The sequence below is a fragment of the Dermatophagoides farinae genome, chromosome 1 (genome assembly GCF_024713945.1).
Source record: "Dermatophagoides farinae isolate YC_2012a chromosome 1, ASM2471394v1, whole genome shotgun sequence".
Lineage (NCBI taxonomy): Eukaryota > Metazoa > Arthropoda > Arachnida > Sarcoptiformes > Pyroglyphidae > Dermatophagoides > Dermatophagoides farinae.
The window spans coordinates 1,626,737-1,648,201 of record NC_134677.1 but is presented as its reverse complement, the minus strand read 5'-3'; the positions used below and the strand labels follow the sequence as shown (position 1 = coordinate 1,648,201).

At 29.5% G+C, this 21,465-nt stretch overlaps 10 protein-coding genes across 12 annotated transcripts; 4 read left to right on the top strand and 6 right to left on the bottom strand.

Annotated features, from left to right (window-relative positions):
• The first annotated feature begins 77 nt into the window (after window positions 1-77).
• Window positions 78-1,746, top strand: IntS14 (integrator complex subunit 14). The gene has a single exon (XM_047055026.2). It carries the CDS (start codon window positions 173-175, stop codon window positions 1,733-1,735), a length of 1,563 nt encoding a protein of 520 aa, XP_046910982.2. The 5' UTR covers window positions 78-172; the 3' UTR covers window positions 1,736-1,746.
• On the bottom strand, window positions 1,740-4,677 carry Pi4KIIalpha (phosphatidylinositol 4-kinase II alpha). The gene is made up of 7 exons (XM_047055024.2): window positions 3,291-4,677; window positions 3,026-3,226; window positions 2,828-2,959; window positions 2,474-2,753; window positions 2,276-2,409; window positions 2,146-2,205; window positions 1,740-2,073 (listed from the first exon to the last, which is right to left on the bottom strand). Exons 1-7 carry the CDS (start codon window positions 4,077-4,079, stop codon window positions 1,900-1,902), a joined length of 1,770 nt encoding a protein of 589 aa, XP_046910980.2. The 5' UTR covers window positions 4,080-4,677; the 3' UTR covers window positions 1,740-1,899.
• Window positions 4,678-4,935: 258 nt separating this feature from the next.
• LOC124492194 (transcription elongation regulator 1) lies at window positions 4,936-8,111 on the top strand. Of its 2 annotated transcripts, XR_012832392.1 has the most exons (9): window positions 4,936-5,128; window positions 5,187-5,312; window positions 5,385-5,621; window positions 5,692-5,887; window positions 5,962-6,216; window positions 6,275-6,431; window positions 6,516-6,875; window positions 6,942-7,940; window positions 8,036-8,111. XR_012832392.1 is itself a non-coding variant. In XM_047055019.2 (8 exons), the coding sequence occupies exons 1-8, from the start codon at window positions 4,936-4,938 to the stop codon at window positions 7,878-7,880; spliced, it is 2,463 nt and encodes an 820-aa protein (XP_046910975.2). In that variant the 3' UTR covers window positions 7,881-8,111. The 2 variants fall into 2 exon arrangements, 1 of the variants encoding a protein (XP_046910975.2); XM_047055019.2 differs by having other exon boundaries at window positions 6,942-8,111.
• A 4-nt stretch (window positions 8,112-8,115) lies between these two features.
• On the top strand, window positions 8,116-9,217 carry LOC124492207 (copper homeostasis protein cutC homolog). The gene is made up of 3 exons (XM_047055041.2): window positions 8,116-8,581; window positions 8,652-8,687; window positions 8,756-9,217. The coding sequence occupies exons 1-3, from the start codon at window positions 8,239-8,241 to the stop codon at window positions 9,127-9,129; spliced, it is 753 nt and encodes a 250-aa protein (XP_046910997.2). The 5' UTR covers window positions 8,116-8,238; the 3' UTR covers window positions 9,130-9,217.
• LOC124492209 (oxaloacetate tautomerase FAHD1, mitochondrial) lies at window positions 9,107-10,117 on the bottom strand. Its single transcript, XM_047055044.2, has 2 exons — window positions 9,768-10,117; window positions 9,107-9,697 (listed from the first exon to the last, which is right to left on the bottom strand). The coding sequence occupies exons 1-2, from the start codon at window positions 9,889-9,891 to the stop codon at window positions 9,180-9,182; spliced, it is 642 nt and encodes a 213-aa protein (XP_046911000.1). The 5' UTR covers window positions 9,892-10,117; the 3' UTR covers window positions 9,107-9,179.
• A 124-nt stretch (window positions 10,118-10,241) lies between these two features.
• LOC124492205 (cell growth-regulating nucleolar protein) lies at window positions 10,242-11,936 on the top strand. The gene is made up of 3 exons (XM_047055039.2): window positions 10,242-10,474; window positions 10,559-10,673; window positions 10,756-11,936. Exons 1-3 carry the CDS (start codon window positions 10,356-10,358, stop codon window positions 11,320-11,322), a joined length of 801 nt encoding a protein of 266 aa, XP_046910995.2. The 5' UTR covers window positions 10,242-10,355; the 3' UTR covers window positions 11,323-11,936.
• Window positions 11,267-11,991, bottom strand: mRpS11 (mitochondrial ribosomal protein S11). The gene has a single exon (XM_047055051.2). The coding sequence runs from the start codon at window positions 11,931-11,933 to the stop codon at window positions 11,367-11,369; it is 567 nt and encodes a 188-aa protein (XP_046911007.1). The 5' UTR covers window positions 11,934-11,991; the 3' UTR covers window positions 11,267-11,366.
• A 104-nt stretch (window positions 11,992-12,095) lies between these two features.
• Mct1 (Monocarboxylate transporter 1) lies at window positions 12,096-16,079 on the bottom strand. 2 transcript variants are annotated; one of them, XM_075733727.1, is made up of 8 exons: window positions 15,549-16,079; window positions 14,166-15,143; window positions 13,931-14,093; window positions 13,823-13,843; window positions 12,788-13,746; window positions 12,592-12,717; window positions 12,459-12,509; window positions 12,096-12,378 (listed from the first exon to the last, which is right to left on the bottom strand). In XM_075733727.1, exons 2-8 carry the CDS (start codon window positions 14,404-14,406, stop codon window positions 12,290-12,292), a joined length of 1,650 nt encoding a protein of 549 aa, XP_075589842.1. In that variant the 5' UTR covers window positions 14,407-15,143; window positions 15,549-16,079; the 3' UTR covers window positions 12,096-12,289. The 2 variants fall into 2 exon arrangements, with proteins under 2 accessions (XP_075589842.1, XP_046910981.2); XM_047055025.2 differs by having other exon boundaries at window positions 14,166-16,079.
• Window positions 16,080-16,144: 65 nt separating this feature from the next.
• LOC124492190 (propionyl-CoA carboxylase alpha chain, mitochondrial-like) lies at window positions 16,145-19,239 on the bottom strand. Its single transcript, XM_047055015.2, has 5 exons — window positions 18,762-19,239; window positions 18,611-18,691; window positions 16,808-18,553; window positions 16,588-16,728; window positions 16,145-16,489 (listed from the first exon to the last, which is right to left on the bottom strand). Exons 1-5 carry the CDS (start codon window positions 18,807-18,809, stop codon window positions 16,343-16,345), a joined length of 2,163 nt encoding a protein of 720 aa, XP_046910971.2. The 5' UTR covers window positions 18,810-19,239; the 3' UTR covers window positions 16,145-16,342.
• Window positions 19,240-19,315: 76 nt separating this feature from the next.
• Window positions 19,316-21,408, bottom strand: MetRS-m (Methionyl-tRNA synthetase, mitochondrial). Its single transcript, XM_047055014.2, is given in 5 exon segments — window positions 19,316-19,695; window positions 19,697-19,998; window positions 20,102-20,945; window positions 21,027-21,148; window positions 21,215-21,408. Coding segments are annotated over 5 exon segments (1,668 nt in total). The 5' UTR covers window positions 21,336-21,408; the 3' UTR covers window positions 19,316-19,416.
• Between the last annotated feature and the right edge of the window lie 57 nt (window positions 21,409-21,465).

The window sequence follows — 21,465 nt, the reverse complement described above, 5'->3', positions numbered from 1 at the left end:
TGACCTTTACCAAAAAAAAAAAACAGGCAATCGATACTGAGCTATAACAATCGATTGTTAAAAATTTTTTTAAACTCTCTGGCTGATTCGATTCTTTTTTTTGGGAATCTAATTTTATTTTATTTTATTTTCAATTAATTTCAATTTTTTTTCCGTCATCGAATGTCACAGAATGCCCATCATAGTGTTGTTAGATAATTCATTTTCAATGAATCAAAATGTTTCATTTACATCATCAAAATCTGGATTTGTAATTGAACAAAATCATCTGTCAAGATTACAGCTAGCTCAACATGGATTAAGAATTTTATTTCAATTCATAAAGAATAATTGTAAATTTGAATCAACAGCATTGTTAACATATTCAAGAAGTTTTCAAATCATTTCTGAATTCACTCGTGATTATGATTTTCTTCTAAATTGTTTAACAAATATAAAAACAATTGATCGTTCTAATCTTATGCCAGCATTATTCAAAGCATCAAAAATGATTGGTGATAATTATAATTTGGATCTTTTTTATCATATAATTATTATAACGGATGGTATTGCATTATTACATACGAATACTTTTAATAAGAATATTTTCTCTCAATTCGATTTGAATGATGAATATGATCTGGAACAATGGAAACTTCCACCAAAATGTAAAGTTCATATCATATGCATAAATACATTGAATAATTTCAATGTACAAAATTCTTTGCAAACATTTCGAGAAATTTTATTGAAAAATTGTAAACAAAAACCATCAGATATTCAAGTGAATGTTTGTTATGATGGCGGACAAATATGGATACCCGATACGTTAACATTATCGCCATTATTGATTGAGGATTTATTCCATAAATTATGTTCAGAAAATTTTAAATCTTATTCTGGAAAAATCATCTGTGGTGAAATGTCCGGTTTGATTAGTCTTTATCCAAATTTACCATTAGATAATATTCCATCGAAAATGAAAGATCAACAATTTGATATTATTCGTATATGTGGCTTTTTGAATGCCGATGAAATGTTTGATTCACCATTTTTTACTCGACATTATGTCATATCTGTTGCTGAGAAGAATTTAGATGAAATGAAAAAATGGATTCGATTTTTAAATTTTAAATCCGATCAATTGGATGAAGATATCATACAAATGTTTGGTGAAGAAGGCCGACAACCATCGTTTGCCGTTTTATTACATGGAAGCTTTAAAATTGCAAATATGATTGCACTTTGTGAAATCGGTATCACTGGCCAATGGTATGGTATACTTCAATCGGTGACCGATAAGAAAAAATCCAATCTAATGTTATTCACATTATATCCGGGTACTAATCCGATACCATGGTTGGCAAATTTTCGAAATTTTTCATTATCATCAGAAATAATTACAACTGAAAATTCATCAAACAATAATAATAATAATAAAAGTAATTTGAAAAAGAATTCCAATCTAAATCCATGGCTTCAACCACAATCCATAATGAATGATGTACAAAAATTATTAAGATTTATAAAAAAATTACCCGATCGTTATGATCAATTATTATCGGAAATTAATCGTTTACAACGAGCGGCAATGGCATTGAAATTTTTTCAATTAATCGATGCATTAATACAATTGTTTGAATGTGAAGCACCACAAATGCCTAATTATCAACAACAGCCACAAGTACGTGAACAAGTGGAACAAATTCTACAATACATTCGACAGACAAAACAACAGATTCAACCAACGAATTGAACAATAACAATGCCTAAAATTTTTATTAAATTTTTTTTTTCGATTAAAAATCACAGTCATTGGTTTTACAAATGATTTTTTTTTTGTTTTTTTGTTTTGCTCAAATTCAAACATTCAGACATCCATAAATTTATATATAAAGACAGCTCTATAAAAAAAATATTTTAAAACGATGAAAAGAATGGTGTTTTTCGTTGAAAAGTTTGCGTAAAATTATCTTTCATCGTACGGAAACGTCCTTTAACGGCTATACGACTTTTTTCCATGATTATCGCCGGCATATTTATCAATTGTTGTGGTGTTTTTCGATCTTTTAATGCTTGAGTTAGATTTAGAATCTATGGATAAACAAGAATAAATAAATTAATTTATTTATATTATCAAAATTAAAATTCACAAAAAAAACAAACCTGTCCACGCATGACGGACATTTGTTTTTCATAAATATTTCGATCAAATCCTTTATCAGTCTATATTAAAGTGGATGAGAAGAAAAAAAAAAATTAAATCTTTGTGAAAAAAAAAATTTCAAAAACTTACAGAAAATAGATTCCATAATTCATCACATAATTCCTGTACAAAATTCATATCGGATAATTGTGTCAAAATTAATCGACAAATTTCTTCTGAAAATGGTTTCTTAGCAAACGATAACCATGCCCAATAATATGGATCTAAATTTTCAAATTATAATCATCATCGACAATTATTCTTCAAACAAACAAACAAAACACTTACATGCTCTCCATTCATCAGGATGTTTGAATGGAAATGCTAAACCATTATCGATGGCTGCAATTTTAATAAAAACTAATCGACCATCATCATCAAACTCTTGTTTCACAAGCCAATTATCATTTCCACGATCAGTGTTTCGTATGATATAATCTAGAACAACCAATTTTTCAAATTCAAGTTGAAAACTATCCAATACATTTTCATCAGAAAGTGTTTCAGCTTTTCTTATCCAGATACAAGCATCTTCATAATTTTCAACATATTTTTGTAATGATCCGACCTAATTTTGCGGATTGGTTGAAAAAAATGACATCAATTTTTTTTGTATAAACAAAAAGATTTCCTTTTACTTACTTTTGGTGGCAAACCAATCCGATTAAAATGTCGTCCAACTTTGGGAAATCTTTCTGTTACATTTTTTTTCGTTCGTGATTTAGCCCGATCAATTGCCGAATAATTGAATGTTTCACTGGCCAATTTTACAATCTAAACATGAGATTTGTAAAAAAAAATTAATTAAATAAAAATCAAGTGGGAATCAATGATATTTACCCTTGTTTTTGGAACAATATTGAGCTGCAATTTACGATCAACAATCCAGGCACCAGCTTCAGATAGATAGCCTTGATTAGGTACTAGACATGAACGACCAAAACAACAAGGACAACAAAGTTTATGCATCCATTTAGTCCATTTAGGATTTAATCGACCATATGGTTCTTCATCTTTCGGTTTAAAAACGCCAACAATTTTCTATTGGAAAATGAAAAAAAATCAATTAACAGATTATGATGAAAAAAAGATGACAAAAACCAACCGTTCCATCACGATTTTTAACGAAATAACTGCCACTAGATCCTTGAGAAATTCGTTTTGGTAGGAAACCATTTTCTATTGATTGTTCAACTTCACGTGTAATTTGATTAAATTCTTGATCATCAGGAAAAAAATTATTAATCACTTGTAAACTATCATTATCAAAACGTCGTAATAATGGTTGATTTTCATTATCCTGATTTGAACCATAAGATGTTGAATGAATCATTGAAATATTATGTTGTTGAAGATTCGATTGCTGTTGTCCAACAATGGATGATGATGTTGATGTTGAAACACATGCAACATCAGGTAATATTGTAGTTGTTGTTGTCGCTGCTGAACATTGTATCGTTGTTATACATCCATTACCAATTATACAATCACCATTTGGTATTATCAATGATTCATTATTATCCGTATGGTGATGATTACAATTTTGAACAATAACATCATCATCATCATTATTAGTTCGATCATCATCATTATCATCTTCATCATCATTGGGTATGGAAATTAAACGTTCAACCATACAACAGGAATTTAAATTTTGATTGTTTTGAATAGTAGCTGATGTCGATGATGAATCATTATGATTATGCAATAACGAATCTTCATTATTAGCTGCTGGCGTTGTTGTTGTTGTTGTTGATGATAATGGTTGTATTAATAAATTCGAATCATTCATATGATTGTTTTCATTATTATTATTTACAAGCTGTTGAACATTGTTCGAAGTTGTACGATTAGTATTATTATCATCATCATCATTATAAAGGTCGATATACATTGTTCCAACAATATATTAAAATATGAATGGAATGTTGGTTAAATAAAAATTACTTTGCTTTGTTACAATATTTAAAAAAAAAAATCTTTGGCTTTGAAATTCATACGTATAAAAGTGAAACATTACGATGGAAACGAGAACAAATATCAAAAACAGGCAATCGATTGATTGTTGTTTTTTTTCTGTTGTTATTTAGAGGACAATGTAAAAAAAAAATGAGGTGGTGGTATTTATTTGATGATGACGATAAAAGGCATCTGTTTATATTATCATCATCATTGATAATAAACATTGATTTTTTATCGACCACAGATTTACAATAATATATATGAGATATATTGTTGATGGATAAAAAATATATAAATTGCTCCTATTTCATGGCGGTTCAATTTGGTTATGTTGCAATTATTAAATGTTATTATTATATGATGAAAATGAAATGAAATGAAAAAATGATGATCACAATAATTATAGCAGCAAACAACAGCAGCAAATAGCAGAAGAAGAAGAAGCAGCAGCAATGTATAAAACGAATGCGTATCAAACACAAACTGAATATATTGTTGTTTAGGTTGATTCATCGCTGTCAATATAGAAATAATTTTTTTTTTTCATTATTGACGAGCATTAAAAGAATGAGATGATGAGAATTTACTCATTTTTTTATATTAATAATAATTTGTTTCAATTCTGTTTCAGAATTTTTCTCTCTTTTTTGATTTAGATATTTTTCTTTCATTATTTCATTATAAATTATCATCATTATCGGGTCCGTATCATTATTTGATTCTATAATCTAATTTTCAATTTTGTCATCATAAATTATTGGCGGTAGAAACAAAACAAAACAAAAAAAATGATCCAGAATGAATTAGCCGATACATGGGTGGAGACAAAAACCGAAAATGGTAAATGTTATTATTATAATGCTAAAACAAGAGAAACAACGTGGACAAAACCAGAGAATGGTACAATACTTACACAAGAACAACTTTTACAAAATGTATTGGCAAGTTCAACACAACAACAATTGAATCAAAATGATAAAGGTAATTGTATTGAAAAAACATGCTTTCCTTTATAAATTTATCTTTTATTATTGAACAGATAAACAAACCACTACTAAACCAATGGTACCGAATCCATTAATGCCACCGATTGGTATTACACCCGGATTGATGGCAACGAATCGATTTCCACCACCATTTGCTATACCTCCTATTCATCCAGCTGGTATGTTAAACTGTTATGATATTGATTCCCTCAAAATAAATGAATTGTCATTTTTTTGTTTGTTATCAAAAGGTTTTCCATTTGGTGCCCACCCATTAACGAATCCATGGATAAATCAATCACTACTTGCAACTACTACAGGTGTCGATCCATTAAAACAACAGCTCGTACTCAAGATTGACACAGAATTGCGTTTACAGGCAGCCGAATGGATTGAATATAAAACTCCTGACGGTAGAGTTTACTATTATAATACTAAATCACAAAAATCTGTATGGGAAAAACCAGAAATTCTGACTAAATTTGATGGTAAATGATCATTTTAAATATAATAGATTTAAAATAAGCTGAAATGTTTTGTTTTTTCCATTACAAACAGAGGCATTGGAGGAAGTGAAAAAGAATGAAGCGTCCAAACAAAATGATAATAAGTCTGAGGTAAGAACTACAACAACAAAAACAGAAAATAGCGGAGATACAAACATCACCAATCAACAACAACCACAACCGAAAAAGGAAGAAGTCAAGGATAAATCAAAACCCATTTCAAGTACGCCGATTGCGGGCACTCCATGGTAGGTTTCGGATTTTTTTTTTTTTTTTTTTTGATTCATAAAATTTCATAGCTAATCATTTTTTCCAAAATAAGGTGTGTGGTATGGACGGGAGATAATCGAGTTTTCTTCTATAATCCTAGCTCTAAAACATCATTATGGGATTGTCCACCCGAACTGAAAAATCGACCAGAAGTTGCCGAATTGACCAAGAGTCCGCCGAAGGAAAAGGATAAAGAATCATCTCAATCATCCCAAAATACTGGTAACAAACGATCTCTTGATGAACAGCAAAATGGTCATCATCCTCAACAGCAGCAACAACAAGAAGAAGTCAATAAAAAATCCAAGTAAGCATCTTCATCATTGATTCTGAATAAATAATTTACTAATCATAATTGCCAATAGATTGGAAAAATCGGATAAACAACCAGACAATGGTAAAGAGAAAAAAGATGGTGATAATAATAAAAACGAGGTTGAATCATTGGCGGAAAAACAACGTGAAACCTTACCAATAACTGAACGGATCGAAATGTTTAAAGCAATGTTATTGGAAAAAGAGGTAAAAACAATAAATTCGATTTCTATTTACACACAAACACATTATATTCTTCTATTATTTTTTTAAAAAAACAAAAAAAATTAGGTTTCGGCATTTTCAACATGGGAAAAAGAACTGCATAAAATTGTCTTCGATCAACGGTATTTATTGCTTACTTCAAAAGAGAGAAAACAAGTTTTTGAACAATTTATTAAAGAGCGTGCCGAAGAAGAACGAAAAGAAAAACGTCAGCGACAAAAATTATATCGAGAACAATATCGACAACTATTGGAACAGGCAAATCTTTCAACAAGAACTACTTATTTGGAATTTTCACATAAATATGGCAAAGATAGTCGATTTAAAAATATTGAAAAATCACGTGATCGAGAATCATCGTTTAGTGAATTTTTGGTTGACTTGAAACGTAAAGAACGTGCTGAAAAGGAAAAACAACGTGAAAAGGTAATTTGGATTTTTTTCATTGTTTTTTCATTTTCTAAAAATTTTGTATTTTGCAAAAAAAATTAGACAAAGGCAAATTTTCTTGAATTACTTAAAGAACAACAAAATCATATCAATGGAACGACTACATGGTCAGAAGTGAAGGAAAAAATTCGTAATGATTCAAGATATAAAGCAGTAGAAAGTAGTTCAATGAAGGAGATTATATTCAAAGAATTTGTCTCACGATTGGACAAGAATATAACAAATGTTGATGAAGAAATCAGTGAAAGTTTAAAGGAAAAAGAAAAACAGGAAAGAATCGAGGCGAGTCTACGTGAACGAGAAAAAGAGGTACATAGAGAATTGGCGGCACATTTTCGTGAACGTGATAAAGAACGTGAAAATCATTTACATCAGGAAAATGTTGAAAGTTTCAATGCACTACTTATTGATCTCATACGAAGTCCAAGTGTTAATTGGCGTGAAGCGAAAAGGATATTGAAAAAAGATCATCGATGGGAATTGGTCGAAATGCTTTCTCGTGATGAAATGGAACAATTATTCGAAAAACATGTTGCCAATTTAATCAAGAAAAAACGTGAAAAATTCCATACAATGTTGGACGAATTGAAAGATATAAATCTATCGACAACATGGAAAGAGGTTCGTCGTTTGATTAAAGATGATTCAAGATATCTAAAATTTTCGACAAGTGACCGAAAATGTGAACGTGAATATCATGAATATGTAAAAGAACGATTATCAACAGCAAAAAATAATTTCAAACAATTATTACAAGAAACAAAATTATTAACATATAAAACAAAACAATTGATTGAAGAATCTGAACAACATTTACAAGATATTATTAACGTTTTACAAAATGATAAACGATATTTAATACTAGATGATTTTGCTGATGATCGTCGACAAATATTGATCAATTATATAAGCGAGCTTCATCATCAGGGACCACCGAAACCGATTACGGCAATGGATCCACCAACAACAAGAAGAAAATGAACGATGATGTTTGAATGATTCTTCATATATTGGCTAGCATGATAATAATAATAATAATTTGTAATATATATTATCAATTATCAATATTAACTAATCATAATAACTCAATAATTTTTTTCTTTTTTTACATTTGAATATCAATGACGACTGATTAGGTGTGATTTTCAAAACACTTTGATAACTCAATTTTGCAGTACAACATAAAAAAAATTAATAAATCGATTGCAAAAATACCTTGGTTTCTAAGTTAAATTTTTTCAAAATAATTTTGTTTGAATGACGTGTGTGTGTGTATGTGCAAATATCTTCTGTTGCTCATTCCAGTTATATTGTAGCACATTCTATTATTTGATTGACCATGGCACCAAATATTATTGAAATTTGTGTTGATAATTTTGAATCAATTGAACAAGCTGTAAAAGGTGGTGCCCGTCGAATTGAATTATGTTCATCATTGAAAGAAGGAGGATTGACACCAAGTTTTGGTTTTTTTAAATACATAAAACAATCAATTACCAAAGAATTAATTGTATTTCCAATGATACGTCCACGTGGTGGTGATTTCCATTATTCACCGGAAGAATTGAAAATTATGGCCAATGATATTGAATGTTTGAAAAATAATGGAGCTGATGGATTTGTATTTGGTTGTCTTCGATCGGATGGTACTGTCGACATTGATGCAAATCGTTTCCTGTTGGGTAATAATTCTAATTGATTTAATGTTTTTTTTTTTTGAATGAACATTTTCTTTTGTTGACAAAAATTTAGACAAAGCTAAACCACTTCCATGTACATTTCATAGAGGTAAGATTCATATGATATGGTATTTTGGCCATGATGTAATCAAAAATTCAATCAATCCTAATCACTAGCATTCGATATGACTGTAAACATGGAACAATCATTGGAAGATGTCATTGGTTTAGGATTCAAACGAATATTGACTAGTGGCCAAGCATCGACAGCTGAAAAAGGTTTAGAAGTGATTCAAAAATTAGTTAAATTAGCCAATGGACGTATTATTATTATGCCCGGTTCTGGAATTAATCCCAACAATTTGGCTACAATATTGAAGACAACAAATGTCCAAGAATATCATTGTTCAGCATCGATTGTTTGTCATTCGAAAATGATTTATCGTAATAAATCGATCAGTATGGGAAAAGCTAATGATTCGGAATTTGAATGGAAAATTTGTGATTCAAATATAGTTAAACAGTTGATTCAGAATGCTTCACAGATTTGATTTATTTGATCAATTTTTTTAATATATTCAAATAAAATTATTCATTTCATTCATTCAATTTTGAATGAAGCTTTTGATATATCACCAATACCTATTTCGATAATGTCATTACTATTGACTGGACCAACACCATCGGGTGTGCCGGTTAGAATAAGATCACCAATTTCCAATGTAAAATATTGACTAATATAGCTGATAAGATGAGGTATTGTAAAAATCATATCGGAAGTGTTTCCTTTCTGTTTTAATTGGCCATTCACTTTACACCATATATCCAATGAATTTGCATTTGGAAGTGCTTCTTTTGGTATGAAATTTCCTACCGGACAACTAGTATCGAATCCTTTTGCTATTGACCATGGTTTACCTGAACTTTTTGCTTTTGATTGTAAATCTCTTGCCGTCATATCTAAGGCTATCACATAACCACCAATTAAATCTTCAGCTTCATTCTCATTGACAGATGATCCTTTACGTCCGATAACAACGCCCAATTCAACTTCATGATGAAGTTCTTGACAATTTTTCGGTATCCTAATCGAACCTTCATTGATCACATAAGCGGTTGCTATTTTCGGTATGCACAAATTGACACGATGTCAGATTATCAATACAAAAATAAATAATTTTAAACATACGAGGTTTTAAAAATACGATCGGTGTGGTTGGTAACGAATTTTTCATCTCTTTAACATGTAATTTATAATTTAGTCCAACACAGATGATTTTCTTACCAAATTCCGTAAATCTGGCTAGTCTCATTTTTTTCACGTAAATTATTTTAGTCTTTAAACGGAAAAAAATATGGAAATATATGAAATTCGAATTTTTCTTTTCGTCGTCGTCGGTGTTGTTGTTGTTGTTGTTGATAATCAAGGTCGTAAATAAAATATTGGCAACATCAAACAAACAAACAAACACAAAAAAAAAGATTTTTAGTGTGTTTTCTATGTATCCACCAATATTAACAATCAACAATGATTGATGTGTATTTTTTTTTCTCATCATATCACGTAGTTTGCTAATGTATTACTATCTTCACACACAAATAGAAGATTGTATTTCACTGCACACACTGCACACTGCAGCTGCAGTCACACAAGAACTTTCATCATATTAAATGCAGAACACGTGTGGCCACGTGATTTGTTGTCGTTTTTTTTCTTTGATTTCAAAATAATTTTCAATCATTTATACCGCGAAAGAAGAGAACAAAACCTTCAACAATGGTATTCTTTACATGTAATCAATGTGGTGATTCTTTGAAGAAGAATAAAGTAGATCAACATTTTCGAATATGTAACACCATCACTATTACTTGTATGGATTGTTTTAAAGATTTTAGGTAAACGGTATTTATTATTATATATTCATTAATATTCGAAAACATTTGTAATTCCAAATGTATTTATTTATCATTCATTTTTAGTTTGAATAATTACAATTCTCATAATGAATGTATAAGCGAAGATCAAAAATATGGTGGACCAAATAGTAAACAACAAGAATATAAAGGAAAAAATAAACAAAATGAATGGATTACGGTATGTTATAAATTTTTTTTTGCACTTCTGATATCCGATCGATCGATAATTTAATATTTTTGTTTTTTTCAATTCAATGTAGAAAATTAAATCTTTAGTTGAACAAAATTCCTATCCCAAAGAAATCAATTCCATTCTGAATTCATTGTTAAAATATGAGAATATTCCCAGGAAAAAGGCAAAATTTTTCAATTTCATTCGAAATTCTTTCCGAATTCGAAATGATAATTTGATCGATAAAATATGGAGTATTTTTGAAGAGGCAATTAAAAATCAAAATTCCAAAAATTCTAATGGCTCAACACGAAATGACCATTCAAATGGTGATCAAGAAAAACCAAAAAAAGATGATCAAATTGTTTCAACTGTCAACGAGCAACAAAAACAACATGATCAAACCTCAAATCAGTATGAATCTATGAATGGCAATATGGAAATTAAAAAATCAGAATTAAAAAAAATTGTAATCGATATTCTTGGCAAAAAAGGATCAATGTCGAAATTGAAATTGCAGAAAAAAGTTTTACGCAAATATCATAAAAATGACCATGATAAACAATGTGATTCTTTGATACTAAACAAATTAGACAAAATACTCGCAAAGAGAAAATTTATTAACGATAATGATGTAATTACATTGACAAATTAATTAATTAATTAAACAAAATAAAATTTTGCTTTTAAATTCAAAATTTATAAACTTCTTGCTGCCGGTGGTCTGGCTTTCGGATAATCAACAATGTATGTTGAATCGGTTATGGAAACAATATCAATACCGGCCAATTGTAGTCCTTTGAATGATGACATACGACCAGGACCAAGACCATTGATACATACACGACAGGTTTTATATCCCATTTTTAGAATAATTTTTCCAAATGATGTTCCCGTTACTTGGGCAGCAATATTTGTACCTTTACGACAGTTTTTAAAACCTTCACTACCACAAGCTCTACCGGTAATTGGCGTACCATCATGAGTGGTTAGCTGAAACAATGTATTATTCTTGGTTGATTTAATATGTATGATGGGCAATAATTTGAACGGAATATTATCGAACAATCGTTCTGGTGTATCAACAGCAGGAAATTCACAAATACGATTAAATCCAGTTGTTTCCACTTCTATCGAACGTTCACCATGTGCACCTTCATCTTTTTTCGGCATTGATTTTAACATAATCCGTTTATCTTCAGCTTTCCATAATAATCGACTTGTATGAATTGAACGTAGTTGATTTTGGAAAATTGAACGAATCATTTTTAAAATGATTTTTTTGTTTTGCTTTGAAAAGGGCAAAAAACGACAGCTGATTTGAAAATCGTGCTATCATCTTCTATGTGAATGACCCAGTCAAAAAAAAATTTAAAATTTAAAAAATTGACGACAAAAATGAATTTGAATGCAGAAAAAAAAATTAAAAATAAATCAAATTTATTGAAAAAACGAAAAAAAACAACTAATACATGAGAATCGGGATAATAATAGTGATAAAATTGTAAAATTTTACAACATTAATATTTTGTGTTTATTATCATCATCATTGAACGATGGTTGATTGAAATAATGAGATTTTTTTTCTGTTTTGTTTTTTTTTTGCAAATTATCACACCAAATTAATATAAAAATAATTTTTTCATCGATTTAAAATTATTACAAATCGGTATCAATATCAACATTAATCCACTGAATGTGACTAATGATCCTTTTTTTTGGAAAAAAAAATTTGAAATTTTGATTAGTGGTTTCAGTGTTGATTTTTTTTTCATATTCAATATCACTTACCGATTACATGAAAGCCAGTATCATAAGCTCCAGAAAGATCATAGATGAATCCTTGTTTTTATCGATTAAAAAAAAAAATAATCAATTAATCAATAGATTACAACAATTAATTTATGACGAAAAACAAACTTACCGATGAATAATGGTCCCAGAATAGAGGCCACTCCTTGAAATAAAAGTATCAATCCAAATGCGTTGGTCAATTTTTCCAAACTTAATAAATCAACTAATACGACCGAGGTGAGGCTTACATAGGTACCTATGGGTATTTTTTTCGAATGATAAAATGAAAAATTCGAATAAAAAGTTTATCATCATTCATCACATACCGCAAGTAATGCCAAAAAATGCACAAAAAATGGCTAATAATTTATACGTTGTTGCAAGGGTATTTGAAATAATAATTAATCCACAAAGTGTAACGGAAAATGTATACAACCAAAGACGATTAACAAATGAATGATCGGAAATATAACCAAAAACCAAACGGCTAATAGTACTAAAAAGGCCAATAATCGATGTGAAAAAACCTGTTTCTTGCGGCGATCCTATTCGATTATCAACGATCCAATCTTTCAGAAATATAAACGGTATATGATAGCCAATAGCTGTTAGAAAATTAGATATGGAGAATATGAGAAATACTTGATTTCTCATCAAACTTAGATCAATCATTTCGGATAGATTTTCTTTGATTTCATCGGGAAAATTTAATTTTTTAAACAGACAACAATCACTATCGGATTTTCGTTTTATTTTATCCATCCGTTGTTGTTGATGATGAATGGTGCTTAATTTTTGTTCAGATTTATGTATGTTCATTAGACTTCCACTGTAGAAAGAATCTTCTCGATATAAAAATCCAGGTGTGAATGAATGTGAACGTTGTTTGATGACATCATCACACTGTTCTCCGTTTATTGATTCTTCTTGATTCAAATGAATTTCCACTGAACTTTGTATGGATGAATCTTTTGGATTTTCCATACAAACTAACATTGATTTTGTCGATTCTTTTAATTCGATTGGATTTTCATCATCATTATTTATATTATGATGGTTGGCATCCGTTGTGATTTCGATCTTAATCGATGGCACCGGTTTAAACATTGCACCAAAAATTCCACAATTAATAAGTAATGCAGATATCACTAACATTGCTCCTTTCCATCCATATAAATTGATAATATATTCAATCAATGGACTCATTATGGCTGTACCGATTCCAGAACCACAAACAGCAATTCCAGTGGCAAATGCACGTCTTTTCTCGAAATATGATGTGACACTATTTATATCGGAATTAAATGTTTTTTTTTTCAATTTTTGACGCATAATACAATAACTATACAATCAATACTTACATTACAATTGCCGGTAAATACCTAAGCCGAAAAAAGCATTTGTTTTTTTTTGAGAGTAAAGAATAGATTTTTGTTTTTAAAGAAAAAAACCATTCTTTTAAATCTTACATTAGGCCAAAACCAACACCAGCACAGATGCCGATCGTACCATAAAGTGTGAATATGTTCGGAGCAAATGTACTGAGAAAGAATCCCAAACTGGCAAATATTGAGCCAGCAATTGTTACAGCACGACAACCAAATCTGATAGTTAATGCACTAGCAATCGGTCCTATTTGAATTATTGAAAAAAAAAAATTTGAATTTTTGTAATTTCAATTGTAACAAAAAAAAAAAAAATTACCAATACAATACGTCGTTCCATTCATAATGGAAACAACCATCGATGTGGCTGTTTTACTTTCACCAAAATGTTTGGCCAATTCATAATAGAATAGACCAAAACTGTAGATGATACCATCAGCAATAACGTGTATCATGAATGATCCAAATACGACCATCCAACCCCAGCCACCATCCGGACATGGTGGATATGATCGACGTGCCGATGATGATGATGATGATCGATCATTATTATTAGCCATTTTTTAACTTAAATTAGTCTTCTTTGTTAATTATTTTCGTTCGATAGTTTAACTCATTGCGTTCATAATCGAGATTTGAAACAACAACAAAAAAAACTCTTTCCTCTGAAAAAATGATGATCAAAGATTCTCAATCACTGATAAAAAAAACTGAGTTGAACTGAAACCTGAAAAAGTTAAATTTCATTCATATATGTTTCCAGCCCATTATTATTAATGTTATTATTATGAGAATCGAAAGAAATGTTCTTAGCAACAGCGAAAAAAATATGACGACGATGATGATAGATGATGGTTTGATGCAGTGAAACTATAAAAACGTTGTGATCATCATCATCATCATCATAATCATAATTTAGTTTGACAAATATTCATCAGCACACACACAGTGGTTAGGAAATTGTTTTTGATTTTGTTTTTGTTTTTTGTTTTTACATTTGCATGAAGTTTATTTTCAGAATTGAGAATTTCAAACACAAGAATAAAATAGTGAACACACAGAGAGAACACGAACGCACACATTAATTTATGTGAATGTTTTCAAAGAAATGTTGGCAATAATTTCACATCATCACATTTCAATTCAAAATTTAAATTCATTTTTTGTTTGTCATAGCAAAAGTAAAATACGTCACGTGTTTTTTTTTTGTTTGTTTATGTGTGTGTGTGTGAATTGTGATTGAAATATTCTGGTTTTTTGTTTTCTTATAACAATGTGAGAATCATCAACCTATTGTCTTCATTCATATGTGACAAAACAAAGTTGGCAATATAAAAAAAAAAATGTAAAACGATTCAAAATATTAAAAATAAAAAAAAATATCGACATTATATCATCATCATTATCATCACGAATTTCGTATGAAAAAAAAACGAATTGACATTGGCACCAGATCAATTCATTATATTTGGCTACAAATGATTAATGTTTATAATACACTAAGTACTAAAAAAAACCTAAACAAAACTAAAATTGACTAAAATTGTAAGCCCTTTGGCTACTAATCAAAATAAACAAACGAAAAAAAAAAAATATAATGCCAACTGCAAGTAATGAAAATTCTTCAAGACATTATGAAATAATATTCTTTTAACACACAGACACACACACACAAACACGATTAATTAATTAATTATAACACCTGAACTAATTTTTGAGAATCTTTTAATGATGAATAAAATGAAATCGAATACTCTAATGTAAAATGTCGGATATGTGGAATTGACGTTGAATGCACATGTACAAACACAGAAAAAGAATAAGAAAAAAAAAAAAATACTCACAATTGTAAAAAAAAGAATCCAGTATTGACATTATCATAGAATAATATGTATATAGATCATCATCATCATCAAAATCATCATCAATGTAATAGATTAACTCCGTCATATTCAATACAATATCAATGTAGAACAATAACAACAAAAGAAACAAGAATATTCTTTGCTGCGCATGAATCCACAATTCTTTATCATCATTATATAAGTGAGAAAAAAAACATACAATTATAGTATATATGGTTACCTTGAATGTGGCTGGCTGTTTACGATTATGATGACGATGATGATGATGATGTTTACCGGAACAAAATCGTCACTGTTGTTTACCCAAAAATACATATAAATACATAAACAGGCCAATATTTGTTTTTCGGATTTTTTCAAAAAAAAAAATGTTCATAAGTACTTGCGAAAAAAAAGATCAATATTGAATTAACACTTAACCTTCATCGATCAGTTTGAAGAGAAAATGAATTTTTTTTTATTTATTTATCAAGATTTCTCTCTTTTTGTTTGTTTTTCTATTCATGCAAAAAATAAACAATAACAAATAAATTTTTTTTTTTTTTGAAAAAAAGTAATTAAAAAAAATCAAAAATTTTTATGCAAAACATTTTATATCTTCTTTTATTTTCTTTTGGTTGCCCCTCTGATTCTATTCCAATTGTAATAAAATTTGTTCCCCTTCAACAGTGTCACCAATTTTGCAATTAATTTTGCAAACTTTACCGCTTGATTCAGCAATCATACTGTTTTGCATTTTCATTGCTTCGATTACACACAGTTCTTGGCCTTCATTTACCTATATATTTATTAGTAATTAATGATCAATTAATAAAAAAAATGAATTCAATTCAAACAAGATGTACATATATTATATATAAATTTTAATCGACTTACCATATCATCAATCTGTACGGCAATCGATTTAACAACACCAGGCATTGGTGATTTAATAATCTTACTAGCATCAATCTTTGGTTTAGGTGGAATCATTTGCAAATATTTATAGGATTTTTCATTCAAAACTCGAATGTTGAACTGTTTGAAATTGAATGAGAAAAGTAAAAAAAAAAATAAAATAAAATAAAATTTTTGCACCAAAATAAAAATCACTTACAATTGTTCCTTCAAATTGAATTTGGCAATATCCATCGTGACCAAAGGAAATCAATTGTACAGTGTAAATTTTTTCATTAATCTTAAAATCCAATGTTAATGATGCAAGTGAAAAGTTTGATGGAAGTTCTGCGATAAATTCTTCGCCAATATTAATTTTAAATTGATTAGAATTTTCATTAAATTCAATATCTGTTTTCATTACTTGTTGATCGGCAATATTCAGATTTTCACTTAGATCAACATATAATGTATGTTTTTTAATTGATTCTTCATCCAATGGAATGGTATCATTTTCAACATAATGTTTGGAACGATAATATTTTCGTAGAAACATTGATGCAGCAATTGCTACCAATGAATTTATACTTTCACTATTCATATGATTACCTTTGAATCCATCTGGATAGATTCGTGGTAAATATTTTGTATCAATATGACCATCAACAAAATTTGGTTCAGTAATTATATCGCGTAATAATGGAATATTGTGCGTTAAGCCACGTATAACATAATTATCCAATGATTTGGCCATTGTTGCTAATGCTTCATTACGATCTTTTCCATATGTTATTAGTTTACAGATTAATGGATCATAATAGATATTAATATCGCTTCCTTCGGTTACACCACTATCACATCGAACATTTTCGATGAATGTTGGTTCACGATAACGTGTTAATCGACCGATTGATGGTAGACCAAAATTTTTATATGGATTTTCCGCATAAACACGTGATTCGAATGCCCAACCACGTAATTCGATATCCTTTTGTGTATGTTTTAGTTTATGTCCTTTAGCTACACGTAACATTTGATGTACAATATCAATACCACAAGTATATTCAGTAATAGGATGTTCGACTTGTAGACGAGTATTCATTTCGAGAAAGTAAAAATGTTTATTCTTATCAACAAGAAATTCTACCGTTCCGGCTGAATCATATCCAACATTTTTGGCCAATGCTATTGCTTGTTCGCCCATTGCTTTTCGTAGAGATGGATCCAGAAAAGTACTTGGTGCTTCTTCAATTACTTTCTGATTTCTACGTTGAATCGAACATTCACGTTCGTTCAAATGGATTCCATTTCCATGTTTATCACATAAAACTTGTATTTCGATATGTCTAGGTTCTTCGATAAATTTTTCGATCAATAATCGATCATCATTGAAACTGGAAATTGCTTCATTCTTTGAAAAACGAAATCCTTCATATGCTTCTTGATCATTATAGGCCATTCGCATACCTTTACCGCCACCACCAGCTGAAGCTTTTATCATTACCGGATAACCGATTTCACGTGCTAATTGAACACAATGTTCAGCATCTTTGATAATGCCTTCAAAACCGGGTATTGTATTCACTTTGGCTTTATTAGCAATCAATTTACTTTCAATTTTATCACCCATTGCATGTACAGAATGTGAATTAGGACCGACAAACACGATGCCCATATCGTCTAATTTTTTGGCAAAATCTGTATTTTCCGATAAGAAACCATAACCAGGATGGACAGCTTCAGTGCCACTTTTTTTAATCACATCTAATATAGCATCAACATTTAGATAACTTTGTGAAGAAGGTGCTGGTCCAACACAATAAGCTTCATCTGCATGTTGAACATGAAGTGTCCGGGAATCGATTTCACTGTAAATGGCAACAGTTTTAATACCCATCGATTTACATGTTCGAATTACACGACATGCTATTTCACCACGATTGGCAATCAAAACTTTATTGAATCGCTAATAATTAAAAATAATTTAGTAGAAATGATATAGATATATAAACTAAATGCCTACCTCTTCATTTGAATCAAATTCATCAGCAAAATATAATGATTTGGTAGAAAATTTTCGTGAAAATATTAATCTTTTTGTATTCTGAAGTCACGGAAAAAAATTAAATTAATCAATAGTATTAATTTTTGATAAAATCAAAAAAAAATCTTACTATGTGAATGGAATAATTTAAAAAATGACGAGTATTAGATAGAAACATTGTTTTTTTTTAAATTTTCAATTTGGTATCGGTTCCCGATATTTTGTTATTATTATTATTGATTAAATCATCAATCGATTGATTAATATTTGTTGGCTATCAAAAATTTTATTAAATGAAAAATGCTTCGATTTTTTTTCTTGTTTTCAATACATGAATATAGCATAAACATTCATACCACAAGCAACATTGAACTAATATTAATATGGATAGAACCATGATCAACATGATTGGTGGCAATTATAAGTGGCAATAAATGAAGCGAATCTGAATGATGATGATGATGATGATGATGGTGATTTTCTTCAAGTTTCTATAATCAACATTGACTATAGATTATTAATAAAGATATATGTTCAAAAACACACATCTTTTTAGTAATGTAGAACTTGTTTGATGATGATGATGTGAGGTACAAATGTGCATTTGCACAAATTACACGCACAAGTTTATACGTCAATCGAATATATTTGAAAGCACAATTTTTATCATCAACTGCAAAAATATTATCATCATTCATTCATTTTAATGAGCTTCATAGTATACACATTGATAATAATGAGATAAAAAAAACAAGATGTCGAAAGTCAACAAGTCAATTTATAATTTAAATGAGTTTAGAGAAAATTATCAATTTTTCTGTTGAAATTCTATTTACATGCAGTTGTTGATGATGACTATACAGCTCATGTTGCGTCACATTCATTTCAGCTGATTTCCATAAACAGAATTCTGGCTGAATGTTTAGTTTACGAAATATTGATGTCGATATATTGGGTATGATTGGTTTCAATAAAATTGCTGCTATACGTATGGATTCTAATGATAGAAACAATAAACATTCGAGACGTTTTTGATTAATTTCATTATTAAGAATTTTTGGCAAATTCCCATGGACGAATAATGTTGAATAAACTATTTACAAGTCGAAGACCTGTCATCACATGTGCAATACCGATATGAAAATTTCCATCCGAATAAGCTTGATAACATTGTTTTGATAGATTTTGTATATAATCAATTGTTTCCATACTTTCGGGCAGAATTTCATTCATTTCATTCAATGAAATATTTTGAGGATAATATTGTTGTGGATTTAATTTGTTCGATGTACATCTATTCAACAGGTTACCAAATGTATCGGCCAATTCGGCATTTAAACATGTTTTCACTGCATCTATATTGAAATCTAAATTGAAAAGGTTCGATAAAAGAATATAATCACATTAGATTAGATAAGAAAAGCGAATAAATTTTCAATGAAATGAATAAATAAATAAATAAATTCATACTTGAATCTGAATGTGGTGTTCCTTCTTTCAGAAGAAAATAACGTATTCCATCAGCTGTAAATCGTTCGATACAATCAAAAGGATCGACAACATTGCCTAAACTTTTTGACATTTTTTGTCGATCATAAAGCCAATGTGAATGACAATAAACTAGATTCGGTGGCTGTAATCCAGCAGCAATCAAAAATGCTGGCCAATATATACAATGAAATTTGATGATATCTTTACCAATCACATGACAAGGTGGCCATACGGTAAGATCATGATTTGGATAGCCAGCCACCGTTAGATAATTGGTTAATGCATCGAACCAAACATAAATTAATTGACTATTATCATTCGGAACTTCGATACCCCAACATAAACGTGATTTAGATCTTGACACGGAAACATCCTTGAAATTTTTAATATTTCTTATATCAGCTTTAAGTGCTGTATGAAAATTCTGTGGTTTCATTATCAATCGATTATCGATCCAATCGATAACTTGATCTTGTAGTTGTGATAAACGAAAAACATAATTCTCTTCTTCATACCATTCAAGTTTATGTCCAGTTTCTATAGATATCTTTTCTCCAGCAGAATTTGTTCTTATAAGATTATCCGGTACGAATGCTTCATCATTTATGGAATAGTAACCACAATATTTGGATTTGTAAATAAATCCTTTTTCCACGAGTATATTCCATAAATTTGTCACAGATTTTTTATGCTGATTATCCGTAGTACGGATAAAATGTGTATGTGATGTACTGGCATCATCGAATAATTGACGAAATTTTGCCGATACTTGATCACAATATGTTGAAAGATCAGTGTTTTTTGATTGAGCTGATTTTTGTATCTGTACAAAGACCGAATAAACTTGAAATTTCATTTTTTTTGATTTTAAATTTTTTAAAGCAAAAATTTGCTCATCCATTACCTTAAGACCATGTTCATCGGTTCCAGTGGAAAAAATTGTAACCGCATCAGGATGACATAATCGAGTGAATCGATGTAATGCATCTGCATAGATTGTCGTGTAAAGATGACCAATATGAGGTACTAAAAAATTTATTTTCAACAAAAAAGAATCAATAAGAAATTTCACAAAAATTAATCATAAATTACCCGAATTAACATAGAAAATAGGTGTAGCATAAAATTTAGGCAATTCTATTGAACTAAAATAACGTGATGATATTCGCATCATCCATTTGGATGGAGAATTAGATAACAGCAGAATTCTCATGGTGTTATATTTAATCCAAGAGAATTAATTCTTCGCGGACCGGCGCTAGGTTTAATGATCATAAGGCAAACTCATCATATATCTAGTTTATACATTGCACGTAGTAAATAATATATTTTGATTGTGTATA

Bases quoted from the DNA above. Each gene is read 5' to 3' on its own strand.
- IntS14 (XM_047055026.2), top strand. From the start codon at position 173: ATGCCCATCATAGTGTTGTTAGATAATTCATTTTCAATGAATCAAAAT.
- Pi4KIIalpha (XM_047055024.2), bottom strand. From the start codon at position 4,079: ATGTATATCGACCTTTATAATGATGATGATGATAATAATACTAATCGT. The intron at 2,960-3,025 runs GTAAATATCATT...TCTCATGTTTAG, and splicing joins ATATTGTTCCAAAAACAAGG to ATTGTAAAATTGGCCAGTGA. The intron at 2,206-2,275 runs GTAAGTTTTTGA...ACTTTAATATAG, and splicing joins AATTATGGAATCTATTTTCT to ACTGATAAAGGATTTGATCG.
- LOC124492194 (XM_047055019.2), top strand. From the start codon at position 4,936: ATGATCCAGAATGAATTAGCCGATACATGGGTGGAGACAAAAACCGAA. The intron at 5,888-5,961 runs GTAGGTTTCGGA...TTCCAAAATAAG, and splicing joins CCGATTGCGGGCACTCCATG to GTGTGTGGTATGGACGGGAG. The intron at 6,876-6,941 runs GTAATTTGGATT...AAAAAAAATTAG, and splicing joins AGGAAAAACAACGTGAAAAG to ACAAAGGCAAATTTTCTTGA.
- LOC124492207 (XM_047055041.2), top strand. From the start codon at position 8,239: ATGGCACCAAATATTATTGAAATTTGTGTTGATAATTTTGAATCAATT. The intron at 8,582-8,651 runs GTAATAATTCTA...ACAAAAATTTAG, and splicing joins TGCAAATCGTTTCCTGTTGG to ACAAAGCTAAACCACTTCCA. The intron at 8,688-8,755 runs GTAAGATTCATA...CCTAATCACTAG, and splicing joins TCCATGTACATTTCATAGAG to CATTCGATATGACTGTAAAC.
- LOC124492209 (XM_047055044.2), bottom strand. From the start codon at position 9,891: ATGAGACTAGCCAGATTTACGGAATTTGGTAAGAAAATCATCTGTGTT. The intron at 9,698-9,767 runs GTATGTTTAAAA...TACCGAAAATAG, and splicing joins GATCGTATTTTTAAAACCTC to CAACCGCTTATGTGATCAAT.
- LOC124492205 (XM_047055039.2), top strand. From the start codon at position 10,356: ATGGTATTCTTTACATGTAATCAATGTGGTGATTCTTTGAAGAAGAAT. The intron at 10,475-10,558 runs GTAAACGGTATT...ATTCATTTTTAG, and splicing joins GATTGTTTTAAAGATTTTAG to TTTGAATAATTACAATTCTC. The intron at 10,674-10,755 runs GTATGTTATAAA...AATTCAATGTAG, and splicing joins AACAAAATGAATGGATTACG to AAAATTAAATCTTTAGTTGA.
- mRpS11 (XM_047055051.2), bottom strand. From the start codon at position 11,933: ATGATTCGTTCAATTTTCCAAAATCAACTACGTTCAATTCATACAAGT.
- Mct1 (XM_047055025.2), bottom strand. From the start codon at position 14,406: ATGGCTAATAATAATGATCGATCATCATCATCATCATCGGCACGTCGA. The intron at 12,718-12,787 runs GTATGTGATGAA...AAATACCCATAG, and splicing joins ATTTTTTGGCATTACTTGCG to GTACCTATGTAAGCCTCACC. The intron at 12,510-12,591 runs GTAAGTTTGTTT...GATAAAAACAAG, and splicing joins TCTGGGACCATTATTCATCG to GATTCATCTATGATCTTTCT.
- LOC124492190 (XM_047055015.2), bottom strand. From the start codon at position 18,809: ATGTTTCTATCTAATACTCGTCATTTTTTAAATTATTCCATTCACATA. The intron at 18,692-18,761 runs GTAAGATTTTTT...CCGTGACTTCAG, and splicing joins TAAATTATTCCATTCACATA to AATACAAAAAGATTAATATT. The intron at 16,729-16,807 runs GTAAGTGATTTT...AATTTCAAACAG, and splicing joins TTCAATTTGAAGGAACAATT to TTCAACATTCGAGTTTTGAA.